The sequence below is a fragment of the Delphinapterus leucas genome, chromosome 17, assembly GCF_059928025.1.
Source record: "Delphinapterus leucas isolate spDelLeu-1000000601 "Yukka" chromosome 17, BTC_Dleu_Yukka2, whole genome shotgun sequence".
Classification (NCBI taxonomy): domain Eukaryota; kingdom Metazoa; phylum Chordata; class Mammalia; order Artiodactyla; family Monodontidae; genus Delphinapterus; species Delphinapterus leucas.
The window spans coordinates 62,933,088-62,959,614 of NC_143145.1; the positions used below are offsets into that span (position 1 = coordinate 62,933,088).

Consider the following 26,527-nt stretch of genomic DNA (forward strand, 5'->3'; position numbering starts at 1 on the left):
AACGAAAAGAGGGAAAGGATGAAAAAGGCATATTATGTGTACACGTTGGATGAAGAGCTCTTGGTGGTGCTTCAGTATAGAGGTGGAAAACGTGGAGGTGATTCCTCTTGCCTGGACTGTGGCAGTAGACTCTGAGTCCCCCCTCTTTTTTTTTTTTAATAATTAATTAATTAATTTTTGGCTGCATTGGGTCTCCGTTGCTGCGCACGGGCTTCTCATTGTGGTGGCCTCTCCTGCCGCGGAGGACAGGCTCTAGGCGCACGAGCTCCAGCAGTTGTGGCACATGGGCCCAGCTGCTCCACGGCATGTGGGATCCTCCCGGTGAGTCCCCCCTCTTTTAGCCTCTTTCTGTCTACAGTGCATCCTATACACTGTTTCCAGAGTCATCTTTATAAAACATTTTATCCTGTTTCCCCCTGGCTCAAACACCTTCTGTGGCTTTTTTTGCACATTATATTAAGTATAAAAATTTGTCACTCAAGGTCTTTAATGGTCTGTCCCTAAGCTACACTTCCATTTTTTATATCTTACGGCTCCCTTCTACTTAGTTTGTGAATCTTGAGCCTACTGAATTTTTTTGCCATTCCATTAACATATCCCATGTTTTTCCCACCCCTGGTTCGCTGTTCTTATTTTCCTCACGTGCTAGAATGTATTGACTGCGACCTGACTGGAGAACTACAGCTGGTTCAAAGAGACAGATTTTACATAACGGTCCTAAGATTATACCTAAGCAAGTAGAGTAAAAATTTGAGACATCACTTAAATTCTGAATGCTCATGTTTATAAATAAGGCATGCAGTGTCTGCATAAGCTGTTATTTCCTTTCTTCACTCCACGTGGATTAGAGCGAGGACAGCAGTCCAGAATGCAGCCCCTGCCCTGGAGGGAAGGCTGTCCGGGCCCAGAGGGACTGGCAGGTGGACACATCACATCCTGTGTGCTGCTGGAGGAAGGGAGAGCTGGAGAAGGCAGGGCTTCCGAGAAGAGATGGCGTTTCTGCCTGAGTCTTGAAAGACGAATGAGCTTAGCAGGCAGAAAAAAGGCAGCATTTCAGGCAGAGTGTGTAGCATGGGGGTCCACACCAAAGATCAAGGACATGGGAATTTTGAGGGTTCTGAGGAGCTTGGAGGTGGCTGCGGCTTGCTCTGTTACCTGTGTCATTGCTGATATCTTTTATCTTAGTTCCGGCTGCTGTAATAAGTTACCACAGAATTGGGAGGCTTATAACAACAGACATTTGTTTCTCACAGTTCTGGAGGCTGGGAAGTTCAAGGTTGGTTGATTTGATCCTGGTGAGAGCCCTTTTCCTGTTGGCAGATGGCTCTCATCTTGCGTCCTCGTGTGGTGGAGAGAGAGCTCGAGTTAGCTCTCCTTCTTTTTTTGGGAAGACACTAATCCCATCAGGGGCCCAATCCTCTTGGCCTCATCTAAACCTAATCATCTCCTAATACCATCATATTGGGGGTTAGGGATTCAACATATGCATTGTGAAGAGACACAAACAATCAGCCTGTAACACTTTCTAACACTTGTGGCTCAAGGAGGAAGCATGAGAATGGAGAAATGTTTTTTTCCACCAGTGATTTGGTGACCACGTGTAGAGTGTTGAAAGGGTGAGGGGCCCCATTAACCACATCTAGTCCAAGAACGTAACTGTGATGCCTGCCCTAGCTCGGTAAGAGATACTATGGATTTCAAAAAACCAGCCAACTCATTTTTTCCAATAATAAGAAACCATTTATTCTATTTCTAAATATAGAATAAGCAGCATTTATAGTTGCCCAAATTTTGGTATCTCTTAGGAGAAAAACACAGGTTGATTTTTTGTTGTTGTTGTTACAACTAAACTTTTTAAAAACTTAGATAGACTTGCCAAAAATAGAGTACAACATGAGACTAACAGAAAAAAAACAGAAGATAACTCTTAAGATGAATATAGACTCAGTCTTGGTGCATATATATTTTATACACTAGCCACAGATTGTTTTTTTTTCATGCTTAAAATATTTTGTTTCATATTTGCTTCCAATCCAGGGACAGTATATTGAGTTCCCATTTTATCAGGTGGATTTGAAAAGGTAGAACACGGCCTTTTTTTGTTGTTATGCAGTAACAGACCATCTCCCGCCTACGGGAGGGGTTGCTTTTATTTTCACCTCTTTAATATGAGCTGAGCCACGTGGGTGAAAGCAGCAGGAACCGTAAATGCTGTCACTCTGGCAAAGGCCAGGGTTAGCTCAGAAAGGGTCTGTGAAGAGGCTGGGAAGTGGATCTGGTGACTTAGAAGTTTTGTTTTATAAGCCAACCAGGACGGTTGCTGTGCAGGTCGAGTTCGCGCCCAGGCTATTGCCACCCCTGCAGGCCTGACCTTGGTTAACAAGGAAGGGGCAGGGGGACCTGGGCGCTTCACCTGCAGGGCTTTTCTTCTCTTGAAACGGAAACACCATCTTTGCAGAAAAGGGAAGGGAAGGGAAGGAAAAGAAAGGAAAGGAAGACAAGTCAGACTGACATTTTTGTTACACTAAAGCCAGACGTTGCTTTAGATAAAGTCATCTTGGAAATGGAGCTTTATTTCTCTACCAAGCCACACACAGAAAGCCGGTCGCTTAACCAGGAAGCTTGGCTCTCAGGACTCCACTCTAATCCAGGGTGGAAAACAAGTAGCCCCCAGATGGCATTTGCGGGAGATTACCGGCTGGTAATCCTTCCTTGTCCTAGAAGATTAAGTCTGCCCTGGTGTAGTTGTGGTCAGCTGAGTGAGTGATTTAAAAAAATAATAAATTGTGGTTTCTTGTCAGTCTGCCAGTGTCTGACATTTGCTTGAACTGTTTGTACATCGGGGCCATGTTGCGGCACCAGGTCCTCCTTTGTTTACTGAAGAAAGCTCCAGCAAGCTTGGTTTCCTGTCCAGGTTGTTGGTTGTTGGCTGAAATGAACAGCGGGTGGTGACTAGAGCCTTTCCTCAGGTTGCTGGGGAGAAGTCATTTATTAAACAGCCCTCTTGTCCCAAGGGCGTGACGGCTGCACCTGGGCCAGGAAGCCAAGCTCTCAGAAACCTGGGCTTGATTTTTTTCGCGAGGTTGCCCAGTGCAGTGATCCAAGGGAATACGGGCAGAGCAGCGCTCAACCGAGGAATAGCAGGCGGTGATAGAACTATGCGTTCTGCATTCATCTGGAATGGACAGTAGAGAGATGGATTTTTATGAGGACTACCAGTCCCCGTTTGATTTTAACACAGGAGTGAACAGAAACTATCTCTACTTGTATCCTAGTGGAAATACATCCCCACCAGGATCACCTACTCTTCAGAAGTTTGGTAACTACTAGTTTTCTAAAGTTAAGTTTGCTGTAATGAAACCTGTACACAACTTGGGATTTGCCGGGCCTTAAAATTCTTAGTGTAAAAAGGTACCGGGATATTGCTCTGTTGCCACTGGTTCGTAAAGCTGCTACAGATTCCAAGCAGAGAGCTAGATGGCTCATTAAATATTTAGAATATATGTTATATATTTAAATATATATAAATAAATGGGAACTTAGATTTTATTTTATTCATTTTTTAATCTTGTATTGGAGTGTAGTTGATTTACAGTGTTGTGTTAGTTTCAGGTGTACCGCAGAGTGACTCAGTCATACGTATACATATATCTATTCTTTTGCGGATTCTTTTCCCATACAGGATATTACAGAATATTGAGTAGATTTTAAAGGTAGAACTATTTGTATGGGCATTAGAGGTCTTCTGATCACTTAGAGTTCATTGAGCTGATAAATAACAAAAATGGGGGAATCCGAACGCTTCTGGTCACCTATGTAATTTATGAAGATCCCCCCTCCCCCCAATTTTGTCTTTGCGAAAATGAGGCTTAAGCATCTGAGACACTGACTAAATTCAAGGTTCTGCTAAGGGAGGGCCTGGATTTTGTTCTGGAATACTGTGAGCAACATGCAGAGATATCCAGGTGAGAGATTTTAAGAGAAAAACTCAAAGCTGCTAGACCTTTGGAAGCAGTCATTGCTTCCCATGTGCTGCTCTAAGATTGCTCTGCAGGCCCGGAGCCACCATCAAGGAAGAGCTTAGTTTATCGGTACCGGCAGCACAAAGCTGGAAGCAGCCTCAGCCACGTCCAAGCCAATCCCCTCACTTTACAGCTAACACTTGGAGATGGTTAAACGACCTCTGTGACTTGCCAGAGAAGTAAGCAGATTTTCCTAGAAGTTAATGTTTCCCTTACTAACGAAGAGTAGGTCACATTTCTCCCTTCTTAAGCTTAAAAAGTGGGTAAATTTGGGAAAAGATGGTAAAGGCCACAACACGAAACCTAGTTGTAAGTATTTTAGGGAGCACGCTAAAGCAGCATGCCTCTCACCATTGGTCACAATCCGTGGCCACCTGTGGGGGTGTAGTTTGGATTTCCAGGAATGGAAAATTGTTGACAGTAACAGGGTAGAGCTGATCTCCAGAAGTTGGGGACTGGCAAGCAGCAGCTGGGTGCCTGCCCCCAAAGGATGACCTCCTCCATCCTCACCTCTCAGTCCTATGTGTAGGAAATGCTTCAAGAGCAACACACAGTAGGAAGTTAGAGCTCAATGACAGAGTGAAGCCTAAGTGACATTGGCCGTGGGAGCTGGGACCGTAGTGACCTGACCTCAGGTAGATCTTGGTGATCAGTGTGCAAGGCTTCGAGATTCCCAGGAGGATTCTGCCGCTCGTTTGAGGTATCTCTCAGTCTTTTTATGTCTCTGTTCCACCTCCTTTTACTTTTCCCAGCTGTAGTATTTGCTGCCTTTGGACGTTTTCTGTTAAAACAGAAGCAGTGGGTAGGGTTGAGTGTGTCTCTAGGCGAATTTTGAACAATTACCTCCCCAATTCCTACTAGCAATCTGTAAGAGTCTGGGCTCATGGGATTAGACACAGAATAATTAAAAAAAAAAAAAAAAAGCAGTGAACAACAAAAACTGAAAACAAACTCGTGTACCCACCAGTGCTCGTGAGATTTATTAGTTTGTGATAATTTAAAAAAAAGGAACAGTGGAGAGAGCAGTAAAACAAACAGAAACCCCCATAAGCAGTCACCTAGTAAGAACATGGTGGTTCTAAAATAAGCAAATCAAAGTGGGGCTCTCCAGTCTCTGTGCCCAGGACAACTCGGGGCGCAAGAAGCTTGCAAATCTGTTTGAACATCAAGTGTGAGGCGTAGATGGAATGAGTACCGTCTTCTGTATGTGTGCAGCCTTTGTATTTCTAGATAGGAGTGCTTAGGATGGATTCCTACGTTATAAATCCATTTAACAGCTCACGTGGCTATTGACCACTATGCATTTTCCTAATCAGAAGACAAGTAGTACAAAAAAAGGACTGATGTTAAAAGGAATCATAGGGCTTCCCTGGTGGTGCAGTGGTTGGGAGTCTGCCTGCCGATGCAGGGGACGCGGGTTCGTGCCCCGGTCCGGGAAGATCCCACATGCCGCGGAACGGCTGGGCCCATGAGCCATGGCCGCTGAGCCTGCGCGTCCGGAGCCTGTGCTCCGCAACGGGAGAGGCCACAACAGCGAGAGGCCCGCGTACCGCAAAAAAAAAAAAAAAAAGGAATCATACTCAGAAAGGCTGGGAACACTGATCTGAAAAACATATTCTTTGATATTTATCCAAAATGCCATCATGGGGCAAATGAGAAGGTAACAAGATTTAATCTGTGGGTAGAATGTTCCTCAGAAGCAATCTGAGTGAAGGACAGGATGAGGGCCAGTGCCTGGAACAAAAAGAGGTCTTTTATCAGGGACTTTAAAACTCTCTTGGTACAGCCAGCCCACGTTCAGAAATGCCATATACTTCTTGATCCACAACTCTCATAGATACAAATGTCAATAGCTGAAGCAGAATCCTGTGAAACAGAACTTATCCTTACTATGTGTGATGTACTCTGATATCTTATATTATTCCATTTCTTCTTTTAAAAAGGCTCATTTGGTACTGCTAAATGGATTTCACAGTGCATAGTTTGAAAAACACCGATTTCAGATTCTGGAATACAAAGCTCCATTAGGGGTGTCAGTCTTTTGTTCACTGCTTTTTCCCCAGCACCTGGAACAGTGCTTGACAGCTGTGGTTCAACAAGTATTGTTGGTTGAATGAATGAGTGAATGAATGAATGAATGAAATGAAAGTGGCAAAGAGTAAATCACACTGCAGTTCATTTTACAGATGTGAACATGGAGGCCAAGAGAGGTGTTAAGTCCCCGAATCACAAAGTTTAGCCTAAGTCGGGACTCATACTCACCCTCAGTTCTCAAACCAGTGTGTTTTTTTTTTTCCTTTGGTTTGTTTGTTTTTTGATCACAGGAAATCTCCACCTGTCTGGTAACGGATATCATACAACAGGTTAATCATTTAAGGCCTAACCTTTCCTTTGGTCAAGGGTCTTAAGTGGGGTAGTTTGTTGAGTCCTCATGTGCCACTTGGACCTGAACTTCCCATGTTGCCATGCGGTCAGCAGAGTGGCCTCACAGCTGGTTTCCTTGGCTGCATTTTTCTCTTCCATCCTGTGAACATCTACAAGGAAAACTTCCCAAATGTTATTTATGTAGACTCACTCTTTCTCTTAAGGATTTTCTAACGTACAGAAAGATGCAGCCCTAGTTTATTAAAAAAACCCCTTTGGTTATTTCTAGTGGTTTCAGGAAATAGGAGCCATTTAAAACTCTGACATTTTAGTTTCGTGCTGTCGTATTTGAAACTCTAACAACACGGGAAATACTCGAACTGAAATGTCCTTTTCATTCTCTTTTATACCCCTTCTTGATTTCTATTCTGTGCCATTCTCTTTTCTTTTTAGGGAAGGAGTCATCACTTCTTGAAAGTTTTTCAGGATTGTCAAGGTCTTAAATAGCAAATATATGGTTTACAAAATAAAAATCTGAGAATTGAAGAGATGTGGAACCTTCTTATTCCTACAGAGGAGATTTGAGGATGGAGTGACTTCCCCGTTGGGGATCCCCAAATTCCTCCATGGCTGACCTTTCACCCCCTTTCATGGAGTGCCCCAGTTTTGCCAGTTTTACACTTGATTGGGGCTGTGGGGACAGATGGCTCTGAAATAATTGGCTAAAGATTTTTTTTCCTCTCTTTTTTTTTTTGTTTTTTTAAGATGAAAGAGATTCAAGGGTCAGTTTAAGAATATCTGGAGAGAGGTTAACTGGTTTTATCAATATGATTCTGGATACAAATTTTAAAGATTCTTGGTATGGTGAAAACTGCATGCTGTGGGATTGGTTCTAACTCTTGGAACTCCAGCAAGTGTGTTGGGAAATAAAACCTTGAGATAAATTCTTTCCTCATTAACAAAGAATGTGTTCTTCATTATGTTTCTTACACACTTGTGTTAATTAGGACTTTAAAATTGTTTCTATATTAACCATAATTAGTTATTCATCTTTACAATATATTGCAGATCCAAAAAAAAAAAAATCTGGAGAGGCACATGAAACATTTGAAAATACGAATATGTTCTCCCTTTGCTGTCTTTTCTTCCTCCTCCACTCTTCCTGGGAAGTGAAGCTCGGGGAGGGTGACCTTTTTTCTTGGGCAGGAAGTTGACTGCTGTGTCGGGCCCTGTTTTCAGAGTTGAGTCCCAGGAGCACGGTGGCCCGTCTTCCCCCTTTTGCGTCGGTGCTGTCTGCCTCCCCTCCCCGGCTTGCAGGAATTTCCTCTTTGATGAGGAGTCCATCTCCTGGGCTCCTGGGTCACCTCCCTGGGTGGAGCGACTCGAGTTTCCTCAGCTTTCTTGTTGCTTGCTGTCTCCATGACAATTACTCCACTCATTTTTCTCTCCTGAGGTTTTACTGTCCTCACCATGAGCAAATACGGGAAAATCACAGCCTTAAGGAGTATCAAGGCTTCACAGCCCGTGCTCCTGGATCTCTTTCTTCTGAAAAGAATCAGTGTCAAATAGCAGGTGTCAGAGCCTCCCTTGCCCGAAGTCAGTGGGGCACTTTTGCCCCCCTGTGGGCATTTGGCCACATCTGGAGGAGATTTCAAGACGATTTGGTCGCTACCACTGGGTGCAGGAGGGGATGCTGCAGACACTGAGTGGGTGGATGCCTGGGATGCCCCATGGGACGCTGCATAGGATACCCCCTGCCAAGAACTGTCCTGCTCTAAATGTCCACCATGTCACAGTTGGGAAGCCTCGTCTTAAGTGGATCCTTTGCTTTTAGGGTCTCTTAAGGATAACCACTTTGGTGTGAGGACCTCCAAGTATTCCTCCCCCTCTTCTGGATTTTGTTACATCCGGAAACAAAGAATAAGGCACAGAAAGTTGGAGCCCCAAGCACAGACTTTTAAGGGGAAAAATTTTTATCTTGTGACCTTTGTGGATATGACCACTAAAGATATTTTGAACTATATGTTTTATATATATATATATATATATTTTTTTTTTTTTGGTACCTCTAGGTTAAAAAAAGGGGCTGCATATTTCTTCTTGGATATGCTTAAAGAAAACAACCCCAGAGACTGAAGTTTCTTATTCCTCCTCTTGTCTTAAAGCCATCGTTGCCTCTTTGAAAACTGTGTAAGAGAGGTGTATACAGTTTTACTTTCCAGAGAAGCTTCTAGGCCTTGATTATCCTCTTACAAATTCTCCCTTGGGTAGACAGTGTTAACATTCAGACTTCAATAGCCGATACCTTACACTTCTCTTGTGGCACCTTCTTCCCTCCTAACTGAATGTTCTTGGAGGTGGCTGATGTTACATTCTTCCTGCTCTGAGACCATTAGCGCCCCACCTATTCAACCACGGAGTGTTTGCTGTGTACACACCTTCTGTGTAACATGAAGATAGGTGCCCTGCTCCAAATGGTAACAATCTATTAGATTATGTATGACACAGAGTTGCATTGCTTCAGAAAAGTGTCATTTTACGTCTGTTTTAAATAGGTTACGTCTGTTTTTAGGTGAAAGCAGTGAAGTGAGAATGAAATACATAAAATAAAAAGAGGGGCAAGGTAGACCAGGATGGGAGACGGGGTTCCTATCTCTCCCTCTGACTCCACGGGATGCCTTCCTACAATTCATTTATTCAGAGAGTATTGCTGAGTATCTCCTGTGTGCCAGACACTCTGCGCCAGATACTGTGCGGGGCCGAAGCTACGTGTTCGGAGCGCAGTGCTAAGGTCAAATACTGCCCAGCCGGCTGTGTTCTAAGTACAGTAGGCAATATACGGAGGGGTATTAGGCCCAGAGCAGCCCGGGCCACCAGGTCTGGAGAATTTCCTCCAAGAGCAGGAGACTTTTCCTACTGGCTTATTGAAATGAATGGGACTTGGAAATAAGGAGAGGGTTTCAGGAAGAGAAAATAACATGTGCAAAGACAGAAAGGAGAGCGTGATGTGTGGAAAGAGAGGGTGGAGGTGGTTGTACGACATCGTGAATGTAATTAATGCCGCTGACCTTCATGCTTAAAAATGGTTAAGATGGCAAATGGTATGTTATATATTTTACCATAATAAAAAAGTCAGAGGGGAAAAATAAGTACGGGAGGCAGCTTATCTTAACTTACTTCTTAATACGTTCCTTAAAAAAAATAAACCCGTCAAATAACATGTTTGCAGAGGAACTGCAGTTTGGAAGATGCAGTGAGCACATGGGGGTGGGTGTGGGCGTGAGGACAGTAGCAGGAGATGGGATAGGTGGGCTCCAGATTGTCAAGAGCAGTGAGCTTTACTAGCAGGTGGGCAGCCATACAAGGACGTATGGCAGGCAAGGAGTGCCGTGGTGAGAGTCATGTTTTAGAAAGATCCCTCTGTTGGCAGGGCAGTGAATGGATTGGAGGGGACAGAGACCATCAAGGAGCTTTGGGGGCAAGAATCTAAGCAAAACATGGGAAGAGCCTTGACTAAGGCAGGGGTAGTGGGATTGGTGGTGGAGGGTGAAGTGGACTCCTTGGGAGAGGGGGATGGAGGCACATCTCAGAGAGGTAGGAAAAAACGCAGGGAGGACAGTGGGAGGTGTCAGGACCGGAGACTTCAGAGTGAGGTTCAGTCTGCGCTGCCTAGAGATGTCACATGAGATCGTGACGGAGGACTGTCCTTAGCTGAAGGGGTGGAGGAGGGGCAGATGCTGAGGGAGGGGTTGGAGAGTGATGGGAAGTGAGGAAGTGAGCCTTGTGAATCAAGCGTCGTGGAGGAGGAGAGAGGAAATCGCCAGGACGACTTGTAGGACCCAGGAAGGTGAAACAGCAAATCCTTATCGAACACTGAGTATGTGCCCACCCTTGATTTCGTGGTCCTTTAAAATATTCTTATAAAAAGAGAGCTAGGTGGAATTACTGCCTTTTTATTTATTTATTTATTTATTTGCGGTACGTGGTCCTCTCACTGTTGTGGCCTCTCCCGTTGCGGAGCACAGGCTCCGGACGCGCAGGCTCAGCGGCCATGGCTCCTGGGCCCGGCCGCTCCGCGACATGTGGGATCTTCCCGGACCGGGGCACAAACCCGTGTCCCCTGCATCGGCAGGTGGACTCTCAACCACTGCGCCACCAGGGAAGCCCCTGCCTTTTTATTTTTTAAACAGGTAACGGGGTTTGGGGCTCAGTTTCCTGGGGCTCAGTTCCCTGGGGCTACCATAACAAAGTGCCCCAGACCGAGCGGCTTAAAACAACAGAAATTTATTATTTTTACGGTTTTGGAGCCTGGAAGTCCAAAATCAGGGTGTCAGCGGGGCCATGCTCTCTCTGACACCTGCAGGGACATCCTTCCTTGCCTCTTCCTAGCTCCCCGCTGGTAACCCTTGGCTCGCCTTGGCTGGCAGCTGCATCTCTCCAGTCTCTGCCCTACAGCGTCACACAGCGTGCTCCCTGTGTCTCTGTGCGCTCTGGGTCTTTACATGATGTTCTCTCCGGGTCCCGGTGTTCGGACTCCCTTTTACTTATAAGGACATCAGCCACTGGATCAGAGCCCACCTAAATCCAGTATGATATCATCTTGATTACATCTGCAACAACCCGGTTTCCAAATAAAGACACATTTACGGGTCCTGGGAGTTGGAAGTAGAAGGTATCTTTTTTGGGGGGTGGGGGAGACGCAAGTCAACCCACAACACCATCTAGTTTTAAAAATCTCTGCCCTGTGTTTCCTGTCTTTACGCAGTGAAGTGTTTGGATTTAAATGATCCAAAATTCTTTTCAGATCTAAAAGTGTATGAAAATGGTTAAAATTTTTTTAGTTGATAATCGTAGAAAGTCTTGAAGGGAAATAGTTGGCCTTGATTGGAAAAAAAAAAAAAGGTGAAAGACGAAGAACTGAAGGGAAGAGAGAACTGTTTAGGGTTCCACTATAGGGGCTGCACCCACCACACCTGAGCAGGGAGGTACCCACCAAACTCTCAACTGTGGCTTAGTTGTAGTTGTAGGTTCTAAATATGTATCAAAAAAGCTTTACTTCCTTCCCTGGTTGAAATTTTTGGGACTATGTAGCAAATGGATGGCTATGCATGGGGTAGGAGGAGAGTGGAGAAAAGAGAAACTTAGTTGGAACAAATCTTTAGCAAATAAGTCAGTTCAAGTGAAATATTTATGAACGTTTGCTTTATTTTGGGCGCTATGAGTCCTGAGGTGAAAAGATAAGGGTGTGACTTCAGGACCTTGTTTTCTGGAACTGGAGACTGTTCAAGACTGAAGTCTTTTCCCCATTATTCCTCGTTCTTCCCCACCGTTCTCACTCCTCAGACATGTTTCCACTGAAGCAAAACACTAAGAACTTCATTTTCCTCAAAGTACTAACGAATTCTCTGACGTCCAAAGTATCATGTTTCATCACATCAAAGACACCACAGATTTTACGAATTTTACGATGTACCATTATTTTACGTTTCATTAAGGGAAAAAATTGCTGCAAGTTAAAGTAAAAATCAATGTTTTCACTTAAAATTAGCTTATTTTAAGTGAAAACAAATTTTATTTTAAGTAAAATTGTCACTTAAAATTTTATGCTTATTTTTTCAGATTTATTCAGACATATACATTGATCATAACACTCCTCTGCATACTTTTTTTTTTTTCTTTTTTGCGGTACGCGGGCCTTTCACTGTTGTGACCTCTCCCGTTGCGGAGCACAGGCTCCGGACGCGCAGGCTCAGCGGCCATGGCTCACGGGCCCGGCCGCTCCGTGGCATGTGGGATCTTCCCGGACCGGGGCACGAACCCGTGTCCCCTGCATCGGCAGGTGGACTCTCAACCACTGCGCCACCAGGGAAGCCCCCGTGCATCCTTTTTAAAGTCAGCTCAGTTCAAGTTTTCCTGAAAGATCTTCACGTGCATCGCCTGACTTATCTGAATTCCCTTTCAGTTAGAAATACTCCATGTCTGTTTTATTTATCTTGTTCTCACAAAACGCCTGTGATACAGCCTTTCTTAGAAGAGAGGTCTGTGATTTTTCTAAGCCACTGACACCCATTTTGCACATTTTGAGGCCCAGCTACAGGTGACAAACAGCGGTGCCACAAGGACTGCCTAGCTGGCTGGCTGTACAATGATCTCCAGTTCAAAGATGTAAAATGTAGAAGAAAAAATTGTGTCTCAGGACTGAAGGGGCACCGTTCTCCTGGTTCATCCCCATCGCTCCCTTGGCAGTGGGTCTCCCACCTGGGCAACCAACACTTCTCCTGTCCGTGGGCTTCAGGCTCTCCTCCCCAGATGAAACTCTTCAGGGTGATCCCATGCATGCAGCTGAAGACAGGCTGGCAATCTGTTTGCACAACTAGAAGAAGAATTAAGTGGCTAAAATGTTAGTAACCTGATGGAACGAATTATCACTGATTTGCAGTCACTTGGGCTCGATAGTGGTATCTGTGACTTTCAAGCCAGGCACCCCGTGTGTTCTCACACTTGCAGGGAACAAAAAGCCCTCTGCTTCCAGCTTCCCTTGTGACCTGCTGTTTGTTCCCCCTGATCTTTGGAATTTCTCTACGAAAAGTGTACATGAAGGAGTAAGAGTTTAGAGTCAGAAAGACCTGCGTTTTAATTTCTGTGACTCTGGGCACATTACTGAACCTCAGATAACCTCAGTTTCCTAATGGAAGTAAATACTGCAAATACTGCTTTGCTCATTGGGTGTTGGTTGTAAGATTCTTGCCCTTGTTTTTTTTTTTAGATAATATGTAAATGTGTCTCCCCTCACGGTGGCTGGTATATTAGATCTCAATAAATATGTCATATTTTCTCCCTCTTCTCTGTCTTTTAAAAATAGATTTCTGTCAGACTCTGAGGAGGAACATTAAAATTAATGATCAAATAAGAATTTTTGAATTATTTATAGTTTTTAGTAATCTATATTTTAAAAAAATTATTGGAATATAGTTGCTTTACAAGGTTGTGTTGATTTCTACTGTACAGCAAAGTGAATCAGCTATATGTATACATATATCCCCTTTTTTGGATTTCCTTCCCATTTAGGTCACCACAGAGCACTGAGTAGAGTTCCCTGTGCTATACAGTAGGTTCCCATTAGTTATCAGTAATCTATACTGATGTACATTTCCATGTCCCAACTTTCATGTTATGAATGAGAAATTAATATCTTTTTTCCAGCATGCCAGAGTCTACCTCTGCAATAAATACTCTACTCTTACTGAACATATAAGATATGGGATAATACCTAGAAACACATAACAAGGTTTGAGGAAACTATATGGTTGGAAATGATTAAAAGACTGCTTTTGATCTACTCTACCATTTTTTACAGAGTCTTATTTATTATTGCCTCTAGGTATCTCCCAAGTCTGACCTTCAGCCCCCTACTCTTGTCTTTATTTGTGCTTTGTACAATGAATGATTTGAAGTTTTATTTTCACATAAAAATATTCAGGTTCAGAGTCCTAACTCCACCATGTATTCAGGTATGTTATCATGGGCAAGTTGCTTAACCTCTGTAAGCTTCAGTTTCCTCATCTGTAAATGGTGATGGTGATCCTTGTCTCACAGAAGTGTTGCAAGTAAATGATGTAATGTATTGGGACCACTTAGCTCAGATTTGGATATAAATAGAATGCACTTTGTGGTGGCGGCTATGGTTATTAATAATTTTCCTAAGTCATGACTGTTAGGTTTTGCAGGTGATTTCGATATCTATGTTTCTGTTCTTCCTTCATGTCCTTAATTTTCCAATTTTTTCCCTAGTCGATGATCCTAAAACAAACCTCGCCTTTAAATTTTAATATTGATAATTTGCTGCCACCTACAGGCTAATATGAAAAAAGCAGAACGTGTAATTACCAGCTTTCTTAGACTGAGTATAAAATCCCAAGGTCATCATGGAGGTCCCGAAGCTAACTGTGGACAACCCCAGAACGCCCTTTTCTGAGATTCCTATTTTCCCTGGTAGCTCAACTAAATTCTTGATTAATATGAGAATCCTCTTAGATTCTTTCTGGAATTGGGCAGTTACGCGTAAAGCATTATTAGTAATCAGATATTGCATCTTCCCCCATAAGTAGATTTGCAAAACAGTGTTTATTAAAAAGTGTGAAAGAAGCTTTGCTATTTAAGGCATGGTTTAGCACCTGAGTTTTTTGTTTGTTTATTTATTTATTTGGCTGCATCGGGTCTTGGTTGCGGCACCCAGGCTCTCCGTAGCGGTGCGCAGGCTCTAGAGCGCGCAGGCTTGGTTGCCCTGCGGCATGTGGGATCTTAGTTCCCTGACCGGGGATCAAACCTGCATCCCCTGCATTGGAAGGCAGATTCTTAACCATGGACCACCAGGGAGGTCCCAGCACCTGAGTTTACTTGCGCTTTGTTGGGTCCTGTCCTAGTTGGAGAACTTGAGAGGGTCTGAGCAAAACATTAAAAATAAAATAATGTTTGTAATGAACTCTGTTGTGGTTCTTATTCTCTTGCCTCATACGATTGCTGCCTGTATGCTTGTATCCCATCCTCAGTCTCACGCACCTTTGTCGAATAATCTGGTATAGGGCATACATTTGCAAGCACACATGGACCCTCCTCAGTGGTTTCTGGCCGTACATAGCACGGCACCGTGTCCGCAGTTTGATATGACTCAAGCTGGAGTAAGAGGTTCCAGTGCCAGATAGCAGGGGATGGGGCCAGTGAGGCTTGTGTGCTAAACTACGTGGTCGAAGTTGCTTTGAAAACAACAAGGAGCTACTAAAGGAACCATTTTAAGCTGGAGTGACATGATGAGATTTCTATCAGTACTTGGGCAATCTGCTTGAAGATATTTTAGAGGAGACCCGCAGAAGCAGCTGTTCATTGAGCCTTTTGATCCACTGATTGTACCTGTCACGTATTGTCTTTGCATGAGAGGACTTGAAGGAGATCCTATTTGCCACTCTAGCTTGTGGTTTTTGAATTGTTTTATTTGTATTACTTTTATGCCTTTAACAATTCTGTAAACACCTTTCAGGTAGGCACTGTTATGCTACTAATTATTGTTATTGTAATTATCAAACTACTCTTATGCAGTTAATATACAATAGATCACGTGCAAGTGTCTGTACCTTTTACACAATGTACGTACGTATACTCCTCCTGGGCTTGCCATGGCGCTGGCTGCTTGTCAAACAGCGTGCTTGTTCTCTGTCGGTCTTCCTCTCTGCCTGCCTCTTAAGTCTGTCATCTGCCACCTGGCATCCTGCTTTGGGTGGATGCCACATTGCCACTGTGGTGAAACCAGCTCTTCCCAGAAGTGGACGTGAGGGCTGGTGGGGAACAATGTGGTCCCTGGAATGCTCACTGGCAGAAAGAGGCAAAGAGCAGGAAGAGGAGGAGACCTTTTCCTGGTTCCCGGTGCAAAAAAGCTGTTGCCAGAGGAGACTGTGAACTCCCACAGCTGGGTAATGGGAATGGGTGGCAGGACTGCGACCAGGGTAAGGCGAGCGAGCCCTTGCCTCAGGTGTAGAATTTAAGGGGGCATCGAAAAGCCCTGCAATCAAGATGAGTATTATGTTAATGCAGTGTTTTAAGAAGATTAAAATGGAAGGAATCCATGATGAACAACATACTAACATTTTAAATAAAGACGAGATCAGTAACAGTGCTATGAAAAGCCACCTTTGGAGCCTGAGGCAAAAGGAAAAGTCAACCATACTGAGCCTGTCTATTTAAAAATTTGGTACTTTGTTCACCGTGGATTCTTTGAATTAACTTTGATTTTTAAAAAATATTACATTAAAATATTAAAATAATTTATATTGAGGTTTTTTTAGTGCCCTCTTAAATTTGTCACCCAAGGTTCAGGGGCCTCACTGCCCACGCTCTTAGCCTTGTACTTGGTTGGTTGGGCAGAAGAGAGGGGAGACTTGCCGAGAGGCAGGTGGCTTCCTGGCTACTCTCTGAAAATACTGAGTTCTTCCTGATGGATGAGTAGACATTGGCTCTATTCCAGGGCAATGGGTGTGGCAGGATTGGTCATAAATAGTGTTTTGGTAGAAATATTATGTGGGTGTTGGTCATTTCTCTGAGTATATAATTTAGGATTTTTAAAAGGGTATCTGGATGAGATACATATTTTTAAAAAGCTACAAGAAGGTGTCTCCTACTTCCACTAACTAAGGGAAAGAAATGGAATAAAATTTCTTTAGATAGTTCTTCATTGAGGCTGTTAAGAGTTGAATCTGATTAGTAGAGGAAGCTAAAGACATTTACAGTCTCCTTCCTTTGGTTACTATGAATTATTAGTCATGCTGATTGACTAGTTAAGCATTTAAAGTCTTGGGAAGATCCCATTCTTGGCCTCTTAACTCTTCTGCTTTGCAGTAAGTATATTGTGACTGGAGAAATGAACAGAAGCAGAGAGGGTGCTGTATTTTTTTTTTTTTTTTTTGCTGCGGTACGCGGGCCTCTCACTGTTGTGGCCTCTCCCGTTGCGGAGCACAGGCTCCGGACGCTCAGGCTCAGCGGCCATAGCTCATGAGCCCAGCCGCTCCGTGGCATGTGGGATCTTCCCGGACCGGGGCACGAACCCGTGTCCCCTGCATCGGCAGGCGGACTCGCAACCACTGCGCCACCAGGGAAGCCCGGCGCTGTATTTTTTAAATTCATATTTTGGTAGGGTGTCATTTGGTGGTTTTCAGTGGTTAGGTCAGACTTTTTTTTTTTTTGGTGCGTTCCTGGGAGAGCCACATCATTTGAAGGTGTAGAAAAATGAGGTGTGGCTCTAACCTAATTGGCTTTATTCTGGCTGGGGCAGTGGAGGAGCCCAAAGGAGAATTTTACTTAGCTTTCATACCTTACAGACTTTTTTTTTTTTTTTTTTGAAATCTCCAACAAGGTCTACTGAGAACAGACCCAGTACCCGAGGAAGGAGAAGATGTTGTTGCCACTATCAGTGCCACTGAGACCCTATCAGAGGAGGAGAGAGAAGAGCTAAGAAGAGAACTTGCAAAGGTAAAGGCGCAATCCTTCTGGAACTTCATGTTTTGCACTTACTATATTGTCTTTTGTTTTTCTAAAGCACATGGTAATATCGTAGACTCAGTTTCAGGGCAGAGAAAGCAACATGTGTTTACTCTCCTAGAGATCTTGAGTGGGGGAGAGGAGATGAGGGAGTGTGAGATCAGTTGGTTTTTATATGAGGGAAGGTAGGTACAGGTAAAGTGGATCTGAGAAGTAGGGTGTGAAGTGGGAAATGGATGAGGGCTACTAGTGAATATCTTCTAAGTGACCTCACTAACCCTGATGCGCTTGGCTTTTCAGCTGCTTCACTGACTTTTTTCTCCCCTTGGCAGTGTTGTGGATAGAGGTACTTCGAACCTTCTTTCCATACCTTCCTCTCTTTTTTTTTTTTCTTAAAATCAACCATTGTAAAGTGTACAGTTCAGTGGCATTCAGCATATTCACAATGCCGTGCAATTATCATCTCTGTCTAGCTCCAAACATTTTTAGCACATCCAGACGAGACCTCATATTCACTAAGCTGGCATCCCGTTTTCCCTTCCTTAGCCCCTGGTGACAATTAATCTGCTTTCTCTCTCTATGGATTTACCTATCCTGAATATCTCATTTAAATGGAATCACATATCATGTGACTTTTGGTATCTGGCTTTTATCATTTAGTATAATGTTTTTGAGGTTCATCCTTGTTGAGCTTGTATTGGTACTTCACTGCTTTTTTTGTGGCTGAATAATATTCCATTGTATTTATCTTCTGTATTTTGTTTATCCGTTCATCTGTTGATGGACATTTGGGTGGTTTCCACCTTTTGACTATTGTAGATACTGAGCTAAGGGATATTTGTGGAAAACTACTTGTTGGAATACCTATTTCTAATTCCTTTGGGATATACCCAGAAGTAGAATTGCTCGTCACATGGTAATTCCATGGGTAACTTTTTTTTCAGACCTGCCAGACTGTTTTCACAGGGACACCGTTTCACATCTCCATCAGCAACTTCTGTACATCCTCGCCAACATTTTTTATTTTCTGTCTTTTTGACTATAGCCATCTTAGTGAGTGTAAAGTGGTATCTCATTGTGGTTTTTATTTGTATTTCACTAATGACGAATGATACTGAGCATCTTTTCATGTGCTTATTAGTCGTTTATATGCCTTCTTTGGAGAAATGTCTATTCAAACCTCTGCCATGTTCTTAAAACATTATTTGCCTTTTTGTTGTTGAGATGTAAGAGCTCTTCCTATATCCTGGATACTAGACCCTGATCAGAAATGTAATTTGCAAACATTTTCTCCCATTCCATACATTGTCCTTTTACTTTCTTCATAGTGTCTTTTAAAAAAAAAACTTATTTATTTGGCTGCGCTGGATCGTAGTTGCGGCATGCGGGATCTTTAGTTGCATCATGCAAACTCTTAGTTGCAGCATGTGGGATCTAATTCCTTGACCAGGGATCAAACCTGGGCCCCCTGCATTGGGGGCACAGAGTCTTAGCCACTGGACCACCAGGGAGGTCCCTCTTCATAGTGTTTTAATGCACGAAGGTTTTAAAGTCTGATGAAGTCCAGTTTATTTTTTCTCTAGTTGCTTGTCCTTTTGGCATTACATCTAAGAATCCATTTCCCAAACTCAAATCATGAAGATTTACGCTATGTTTTCTTCTAAAACTTCTCTCCTATATATAAGCCTGTGATACATTTTGAGTTAATTTTTGTGTATGGTTTGTGGTAGGGTTCAAATTCATTCTTTCACATGTGACTTTAGTTTTGTTAGCACCATTTGTTGAGAGATTATCCTCAGTGAATGCTCTTGGCATTCTTGTCAAAAATCATTTCACATAGATGTAAAGGTTTCTTTCTGGACTCTCAATTCTGATATATTCATCTATATGTCTGTCCTTCTGAGTGTACCACACTCTTTTGATTACTATAGCTCTGTAGTAAGTTTTGAAATCGAGAAGTGTGACTTTTTCACCTTTTTCTTCTTTTTCAAAATTGTTATTTAAGGTCTCTTGCAATTCTATATGAATTTAGAATCTACTTTTCTACCCACAAAAAATGCCATTGGGATTTTGATAGGACTTTTATTGAATCTGAGGATTGATTTGGGGGAGTATTGCCACCTTAACAATATTAAATCTTACACTCCATGAATGTGGAGTGTTTTTTCATTTGTTTAGATCTTCTTTAATTCCTTTTAGCAATGTTTTATAGTTTTCAGTGTACAAATCTTATACTTCCTTAGTTAACCTTATATTGAAGTATTTTATTCTTTTTGATGTGATTATAAATGGAATTTTCTTAATTTACTTTTCAGATTTTTCATTGCTACTGTATAGAAATACAGCTGAAGTTTCCATGTTAATCTTGTATACTGCAACTTTGCTGAATTTGCTTATTAGCTCTAATAGATTTTTTCTGCATTATTTAAGAATTTTCTATATATAAGATAATGCAGTTATCTTATATCTTATATTTTCTGCAGTTAAAGGTCGTTTTACTCTTCCTTTCCATTTTAGATGCTTTTATTTATTTTTCTTCCCTGTTGATCTGACTGAAACCTCAGTGCTACGTTGAATAGCAGCGGTGACAGTGGGCATCCCTGTCTTGTTCCTAATCTTGGGGGAAATGCTTTCAATATTTCCCCATTCAGTATGGTGATAGCTTTTGTTTTTTTATAAATGCACTTATTCATGTTGAGGAAGTTCCCTTCTCTTCCTGGTTTGTTCAGTGTTTTTTTCATGAAAGGGTGTTGGGTTTTGTCAAATGCTTTTCTGCACCTTATTAAGATGATCATGTGTTCATCTTAATTCAATTAATATGGTATATTACATTGATTGATTTTCATATGTTGAATCATCCTTGCATTCCTAGGATAAATCCCACTTTATCCTAGGTGTATGTATTCTAGGTCATGGTGTATAATCCTTTTAATATGCTTCTGGATTTGGTTTGCTAGTATTTTGCTGAGTATTTTTGCACCTATATTCATGGGAGGGATTGACTTCAAGTTTTCTTGTGATATCTTTATCTGGCTTTTGTATCATGGTAATGGCTGGCCTCTTGGAATGAGTTAGGAAGTTTTCCATTCTCTTCTATTTTGTGGAAGAATTTGAGAAGAATTGGCCTTATTTCTTCTTTGTTTGGTAGAATTCACCAGTGAAGCCTTCTGGTCTTGGACTTTTCTTTGTTGGAAGATTTTTGATTATTCGTGCAATTGCTTTACATGTTATAGATATGTTCAGATTGTCTGTTTCTTCTTGGGTCAGTTTTGACCATTTGTGAATTTCTAGGATTGCATCCATTTCATTTAGGTTATCTAGTTTGTTGGCATACAATTGTTCATAATATTTTCTTATAATCTTTTTTATTTCTATAAGGTTGGTAGTAGTGTCACCACATATACTTCTGATTTTAGCTACTTGCATCTTCTTTTTTTTTTTTTTCCTCTGTCAGTCTAGCTAAAGGTTTGTCAATTTTGTTGACCTTTTCAAGGAACAGCCTTTGACGTCATTGATTTTTTGCTATTGTTTTTCTGTTCTCTATTTTGCTTATATTTAATCTTTATTATTATCTTCCTTTGTTAGATTTGGGTTTAGTTTACACTTCTTTTTCTAGATCTGTAAGGGTGTAGAATTAGGTTCTTGATTTGAAATCCTCTTTATTAATGTAGGCATTTGCAGCTATAAATTTTCCTCTGAGCACTACTCCTACTACTTCTCATAAGTTTTAATATGCTGTGTGTTTGTTTTCATTTGTCTCAAGGTATTTTGTAATTTCCTTTGTGATTTCTTCTTTGACTCATTGGTGGTTTAAGAGTGTGCTGTTTAATTCTGATACATTTATGAATTTTCCAATTTTCATTTTGTTTTTGATTTCTAGTTTCATTCCATTATGGTTGATAAAGATATTTGGTATGATTTTAAATTTATTGAGACTTGTTTTGTTGCCTAACATGTGCTCTGTCCTGGAGAATGTTCCATGTACATTTGAGAAGAAGGTGTATTCTACTGTTTTTGGGTGAGGTGTTCTATTTATGTCTGTTAGCTCTAGTTGGTTTATAGTGTTGTTCAAGTTTCCTGTTTCTTTTTCACTTACCTGTTTGTTCAGTCCACTTTTTTTACATCAGATTTTATAAACTAGGTGGGGATAAGATGGGCAAGGCAGATTGGTGATAAGCCCTACGAGGAGAGTAAGAATTAAAAATATTGAGTATGTGGTACATGCCTAATATTGTTATTTTGAAAAGATAAAACAAAAATACTTTTTCCACAAGTTATTTATGTTTAGTGCAGAAACAAAAAAAAAAGCAAAGAAAATTAAAATTACCTACAGTGTAAAAGATTTAGATTATCTGTTTCCAGATTTCCAGACTTTTTGCTATCTATGTATTGCTATAACATATTTCAGTATTTTATGAAGGCATCAGAATACATATCTGTAACTTTTCTTCACTTAACTGAATTTCAAAAAAAAATTTGTGCCAGTAAATAATCTTGAAAACATCATTTTAAATTGCTGCATAGCCCATTTTTTAATTGCTTTAAGCTCATTTTTAGTTAATGGGCATAGTATTTATAAACATTTAGTTGTTTCCCTTTTTTGCTATTATGAACAGTATTTTGATGGAAGTACTTACATATAATCCTTTAGGCACCTCTTTAATTAGTTCTTTAGAATAAATTCCTAGAAGTAGAATCCCTGGGTCTACTGGGTTTTAAGGTCACAGAGTCATTCCCGTGTACACCAACAAGGCCAAAATGCTATCCAGAAGATTTCTCATAGTATGTGAGAGAGTAGTTTTTCCAAATCCTTGCCTGCTCTCAGTATAATTATGTCATTATCAGTAATATTAACTTAACAGTAATAGCACTTAATATAGGTCTAAATCTCCCAATAGATTATGTAATGTTATTTAACAAATGAAGTTATCAGACATATGATATGTAAACGTTTTCCCCCATTCTGTGTGTTTTCCTTTTCACTTTCTTTTCACCCTTTGACACACAGAAGTTTCTAATTTTGATGCAGTTGAATTTATCTGTTTTTCCTTTGGTGATTTGGGCTTTAGTTGTCACATGTCAGAAACCATTGCCTAATCCAAGATTATGGAGATTAAGGTCATAAGGTAATGCACTGCAGCACTGAGTCTTGTGTCCAGGTCTTCATGAACTCTGATGCATGTGCATTTATCCTTTTATTTGTATAGTATTCACGTTTTATCAGAAGTTTATTCAATTTTTCTGAAAACTCTATGAGATATGGCAGATATACTATTACTTTACCTCGTATCATATATGACATTGTGATATCACAGTATTATCATAATAACCATGATATCATAATAATGATAATAAGATATAATAAAATTATTTACATTTAAAGAAAATGGTAAGGTTCAGTTTTTTTACATTAGAGTCACTGCTTGAAACAGTTGTAGAAATTTAATAAAATGGAGATAAAAAACATTAGTTTTTTTTACTCCTTTTTGAGATATAATTTACATACCATCAAATTCATCCTTTTAAAGTGTACAGTTCCTTGATTTATATATATTCACAAGGTTATACAACTATCACTACTACCTAATTCCAGAGCATTTTCATCACCCCAGAAAGGAACCCTGTTCCCGTTAGCGTTCATTCCCAATCTTCCCTCTCCCCAGTCTCTGGTAACCACTAATCTACTTTCTATTTCTATAGATTTGTCTATTCTGGGCATTTCCTATAAATGGAATCAAACAACATGTGGTCTTTTGTGACAGGCTTCTTTCACTTAGTATAATGTTTCCAAGGTTGATCCATGTTGCAATCATATCAGTGCTTCATTCCTTTTTATGGCTGAATAATATTCTGTTGTATAGGTATATACCACATTTTGTTCATTCATTCATCAGTTGTTGGATATTTAGATTGTTTCTACTTTTTGGCTATTATGAATCATGCTACTGTGAACATTCATGTACAGGTTTTTGTTTGAACGTATGTTTTCAGTTCTCTTGTTATATACCTAAGAATGGAATTTCTGGGTCATATGGTAACTCCCTGTTTAACTTTTTGAGGAACTATTGAACTGTTTTGCTGCCAAACTGCACAATTTTACATTCCCACCAGCAATGTATGAGGGTTCCAATTTCTCTACATCCTTGTCAGCACTTGTTATTGTTTGTCTTTTTGATTACAGCCATCCTAGTGGGGGTGAAGTAGTATCTCATTTGCACTTCTCTAATTACTAATGAATGGTATTGGCCATCTTTTCATATGATTATTGGTCATTTATATATCTTCTTTGGCAGAATGTCTATTTAAATCCATTGTCCATTTTAATTGGATTATTTGCCTTTCTGTTATTGAGTTGTAAGTGCTCTTTATGTATTTTGCATACTAGACCCTTATCAGATATATAATTTGCAAGTATTTTCCCCATTCTTTTAGTTGTGTTTTTACTTTCATGATGCTGTCCTTTGAAACACATCAGTTTTAAATTTTGAGGATGTCAATTTATCTATTTTTTCTTTGGTTGCTTGTGCTTGAGGTATCATATCTAAGAGATGCTGCCTAATCCAAGGTTATTAAGATTTACCTCTGTGTTTTCTTCTAAGAGTTTTATTGTTTAGCTTTTTCATTTAGATTTCTGATCTATCTTAATTTTTATATATGGTCTGACTTAGGGATCCAACCTCATTCTTTTGCATATGGAAATTCAGTTGTCCCAGCACCATTTGTGGAAAAAAAAAATACTCTTTTCCACTGACTTATCGTAGTACCTTTGTTGAAAATCAGTTGACCATAAATGTGCAGGTTTATTTCTGGACTCTTAGTTCTACAACGCAATCTTAATTACCATAGCTTTGTGGTAACTTTTCCACTCATTATTCTATAATTAAGGAATTGTTGCTACGGTATTCTGAGCTTGAGCTAGGTAGGTATGTTAGCAGCACAGTCAACAACAAAAGCAGGGAATGTACTGGGTCATGTATTGGTCAGAAAGATTTACAGTGGTCTTTCTTTCTAACTTTCATTAGGGCAAGTGAATACCTCAGGGATGGGTCAAGGGGTAGAAAACTTAACCTTTAAGTCTAGTCTTTGAAGTATCTGAAATTTGGAGTTCAGGTAAAGAGAAATATTAGAAAGCTAACAATGTGCAATGAGAATTAGCCAGTAAACTGAGAAGTGGACTCAGAAAACCTGAGTTAAAATTCTGGTTCCTACATTATTAGTTTGGTGACTTAGGGCAAGTCATTTAATTCACTTGATTTTGAACCTTATTCATCACTGTTGCCCTTTTCTTCTCGTATTCCACTTTGTCAATATACTTCTCAAACTGTGACTTCCCAAAAGGGTACAGTATGTGTGGTCCTGTCTCATAAGCACAGAGGATTATTTTTGTTATGGGCCTGTATTCTAATTAAGGCCATCTGAGAGTATGTTATTCTTTTTTTTTTTTTTTTCCTTTGGCAGCTGCAGCCACATCACATTTGATTTATCCTTCTTTCCTTTTGTTGAGTACTGTCAGTTCGCTTAACAATACTCTGTTGTTTTTACAGGCCATGTTGTCTTTGAGCTCATAGAAGTGTTGTGTAGGTCAAGACTAAGAATATGGCTTTGCCACAAGCCAAGAGAAGCATTCTTCTAAGGGTCTTGAATATTAATGACTGTATGGTCGTCCCTCGGTATCGGCAGGGGGTTCATCCCAGGACCCCTGTGGATATCAAAATCCACAGATGCTCAAGTCCCTTTTATAAAAGGGTGTAGTATTTGCATAAAACCTATGCACATCCTTCCATACGCTTTAAATCATCTCTCGATTACTTATAATACCTAAGGCAATGTAAATGCTATGTAAGTACGATGTAAATGCTATGTAGATAGCTGCCAGCACGTGGCAAGTTCAGGTGTTTTTTTTTTTGGAACTTTTTTTTTCCGAATATTTTCAGTCTGCAGTTAGCTGCGTCTGTGGATGTGGAACCCGTGGATACAGAAGGCCAACTGTACTTTAGGGACCCAGTTTTTCAACTTCCTGGGACAAAAGTCTTTTCCACCAGGTGTCCGTTTCTCTCTGTGGGTCTGCCCTTTTCCTCTATTTTCCTGCCTTAGGCTTTTCCTGTACTCTGTAAGTCTTTTTTTTTTTTTTTTTCTTCATAGCTTCTGTTTATGGTTTTGGCCTCCTCAAGTATATTTAAGCTTCTGAAACATCTCAGAATCTCACTGAGCCCCACCTGTACTTCAGGGCTTCTTTATCCAAGCTTCTACTCTCAGTGTGATCATAGTTTCTCAAACTACATTCTTTTATATATATATATATATATATATAATTTTATTTATTTATTTATTTTTGGCTTCATTGGGTCTTCGATGCTGCGCGCAGGCTTTCTCTAGTTCCGGTGAGCGGGGGCTACTCTTCGTTGCGGTGCGCGGGCTTCTCATTGCAGTGGCTTCTCTTGTTGTGGAGCACGGGCTCTAGGTACATGGGCTTCAGTAGTTGTGGCTCGTGGGCTTTAGAGCGCAGGCTCAGTAGTTGTGGTGCACAGGCTTAGTTGCTCCGCGGCATGTGGGATCTTCCCAGACCAGGGCTCGAACCCGTGTCTCCTGCATTGGCAGGTGGATTCTTAACCACCGCGCCACCAGGGAAGCCCTTAAACTACGTTCCTGAATGAGACTGGCTGGTGGCCACTTGATGGGTTGGCTGACCTTGGGTTGGGAGCCCATTTCTAACCACCAAGCTGAGGCTGGCCAGTCAGCATCAGAGGGTCCACACCTCTGCAGGACTCTCTGGGGGAGACAGTGTGGTTTATTTATGCTTGTGACTTTAGCAGGTACAGAGGCTGACAGTGTGAGCTCCGGTTTATACTAGAGTATAAACTCATATGAAATATGCAAGAAAGTTGGATTTTGATTTGGCATGGTTGTGTGTATTTTGGTGGGGATGGAGATTAGTTTGACTTAATACACAGATGTGAGTTTTTATGGGCATTCAAGCAGCAGTGTTCAGCTGGAAATGCAGACCCAGCAGTTGGGAGAGTGGCTGTTAGAGTAGTTTGAATATTATCTGCGTGGAGGTTTGAGCCCTCAGCCTCTGTGAGGTAACTGGGGACGACTCAAGATGGAAATATAGAGAA

General features: G+C 41.1%; 1 protein-coding gene across 6 annotated transcripts in view; it reads left to right on the plus strand.

Annotated features, from left to right (window-relative positions):
- The window catches only part of TPD52 (tumor protein D52), a 119,133-nt gene that overhangs the window by 73,588 nt on the left and 19,018 nt on the right, over positions 1-26,527 (plus strand). For 4 of the 6 annotated variants that reach the window (XM_089899021.1, XM_089899020.1, XM_089899022.1 and 1 more), the window contains exon 2: positions 17,287-17,402. In XM_089899021.1, the coding sequence (XP_089755147.1) occupies positions 17,287-17,402 (116 nt within the window). Of the gene's footprint in view, positions 1-3,152; positions 3,320-17,286; positions 17,403-26,527 lie in introns of those variants that run through there. The other 2 variants (XM_089899023.1, XM_089899024.1) reach the window with 2 other exon arrangements.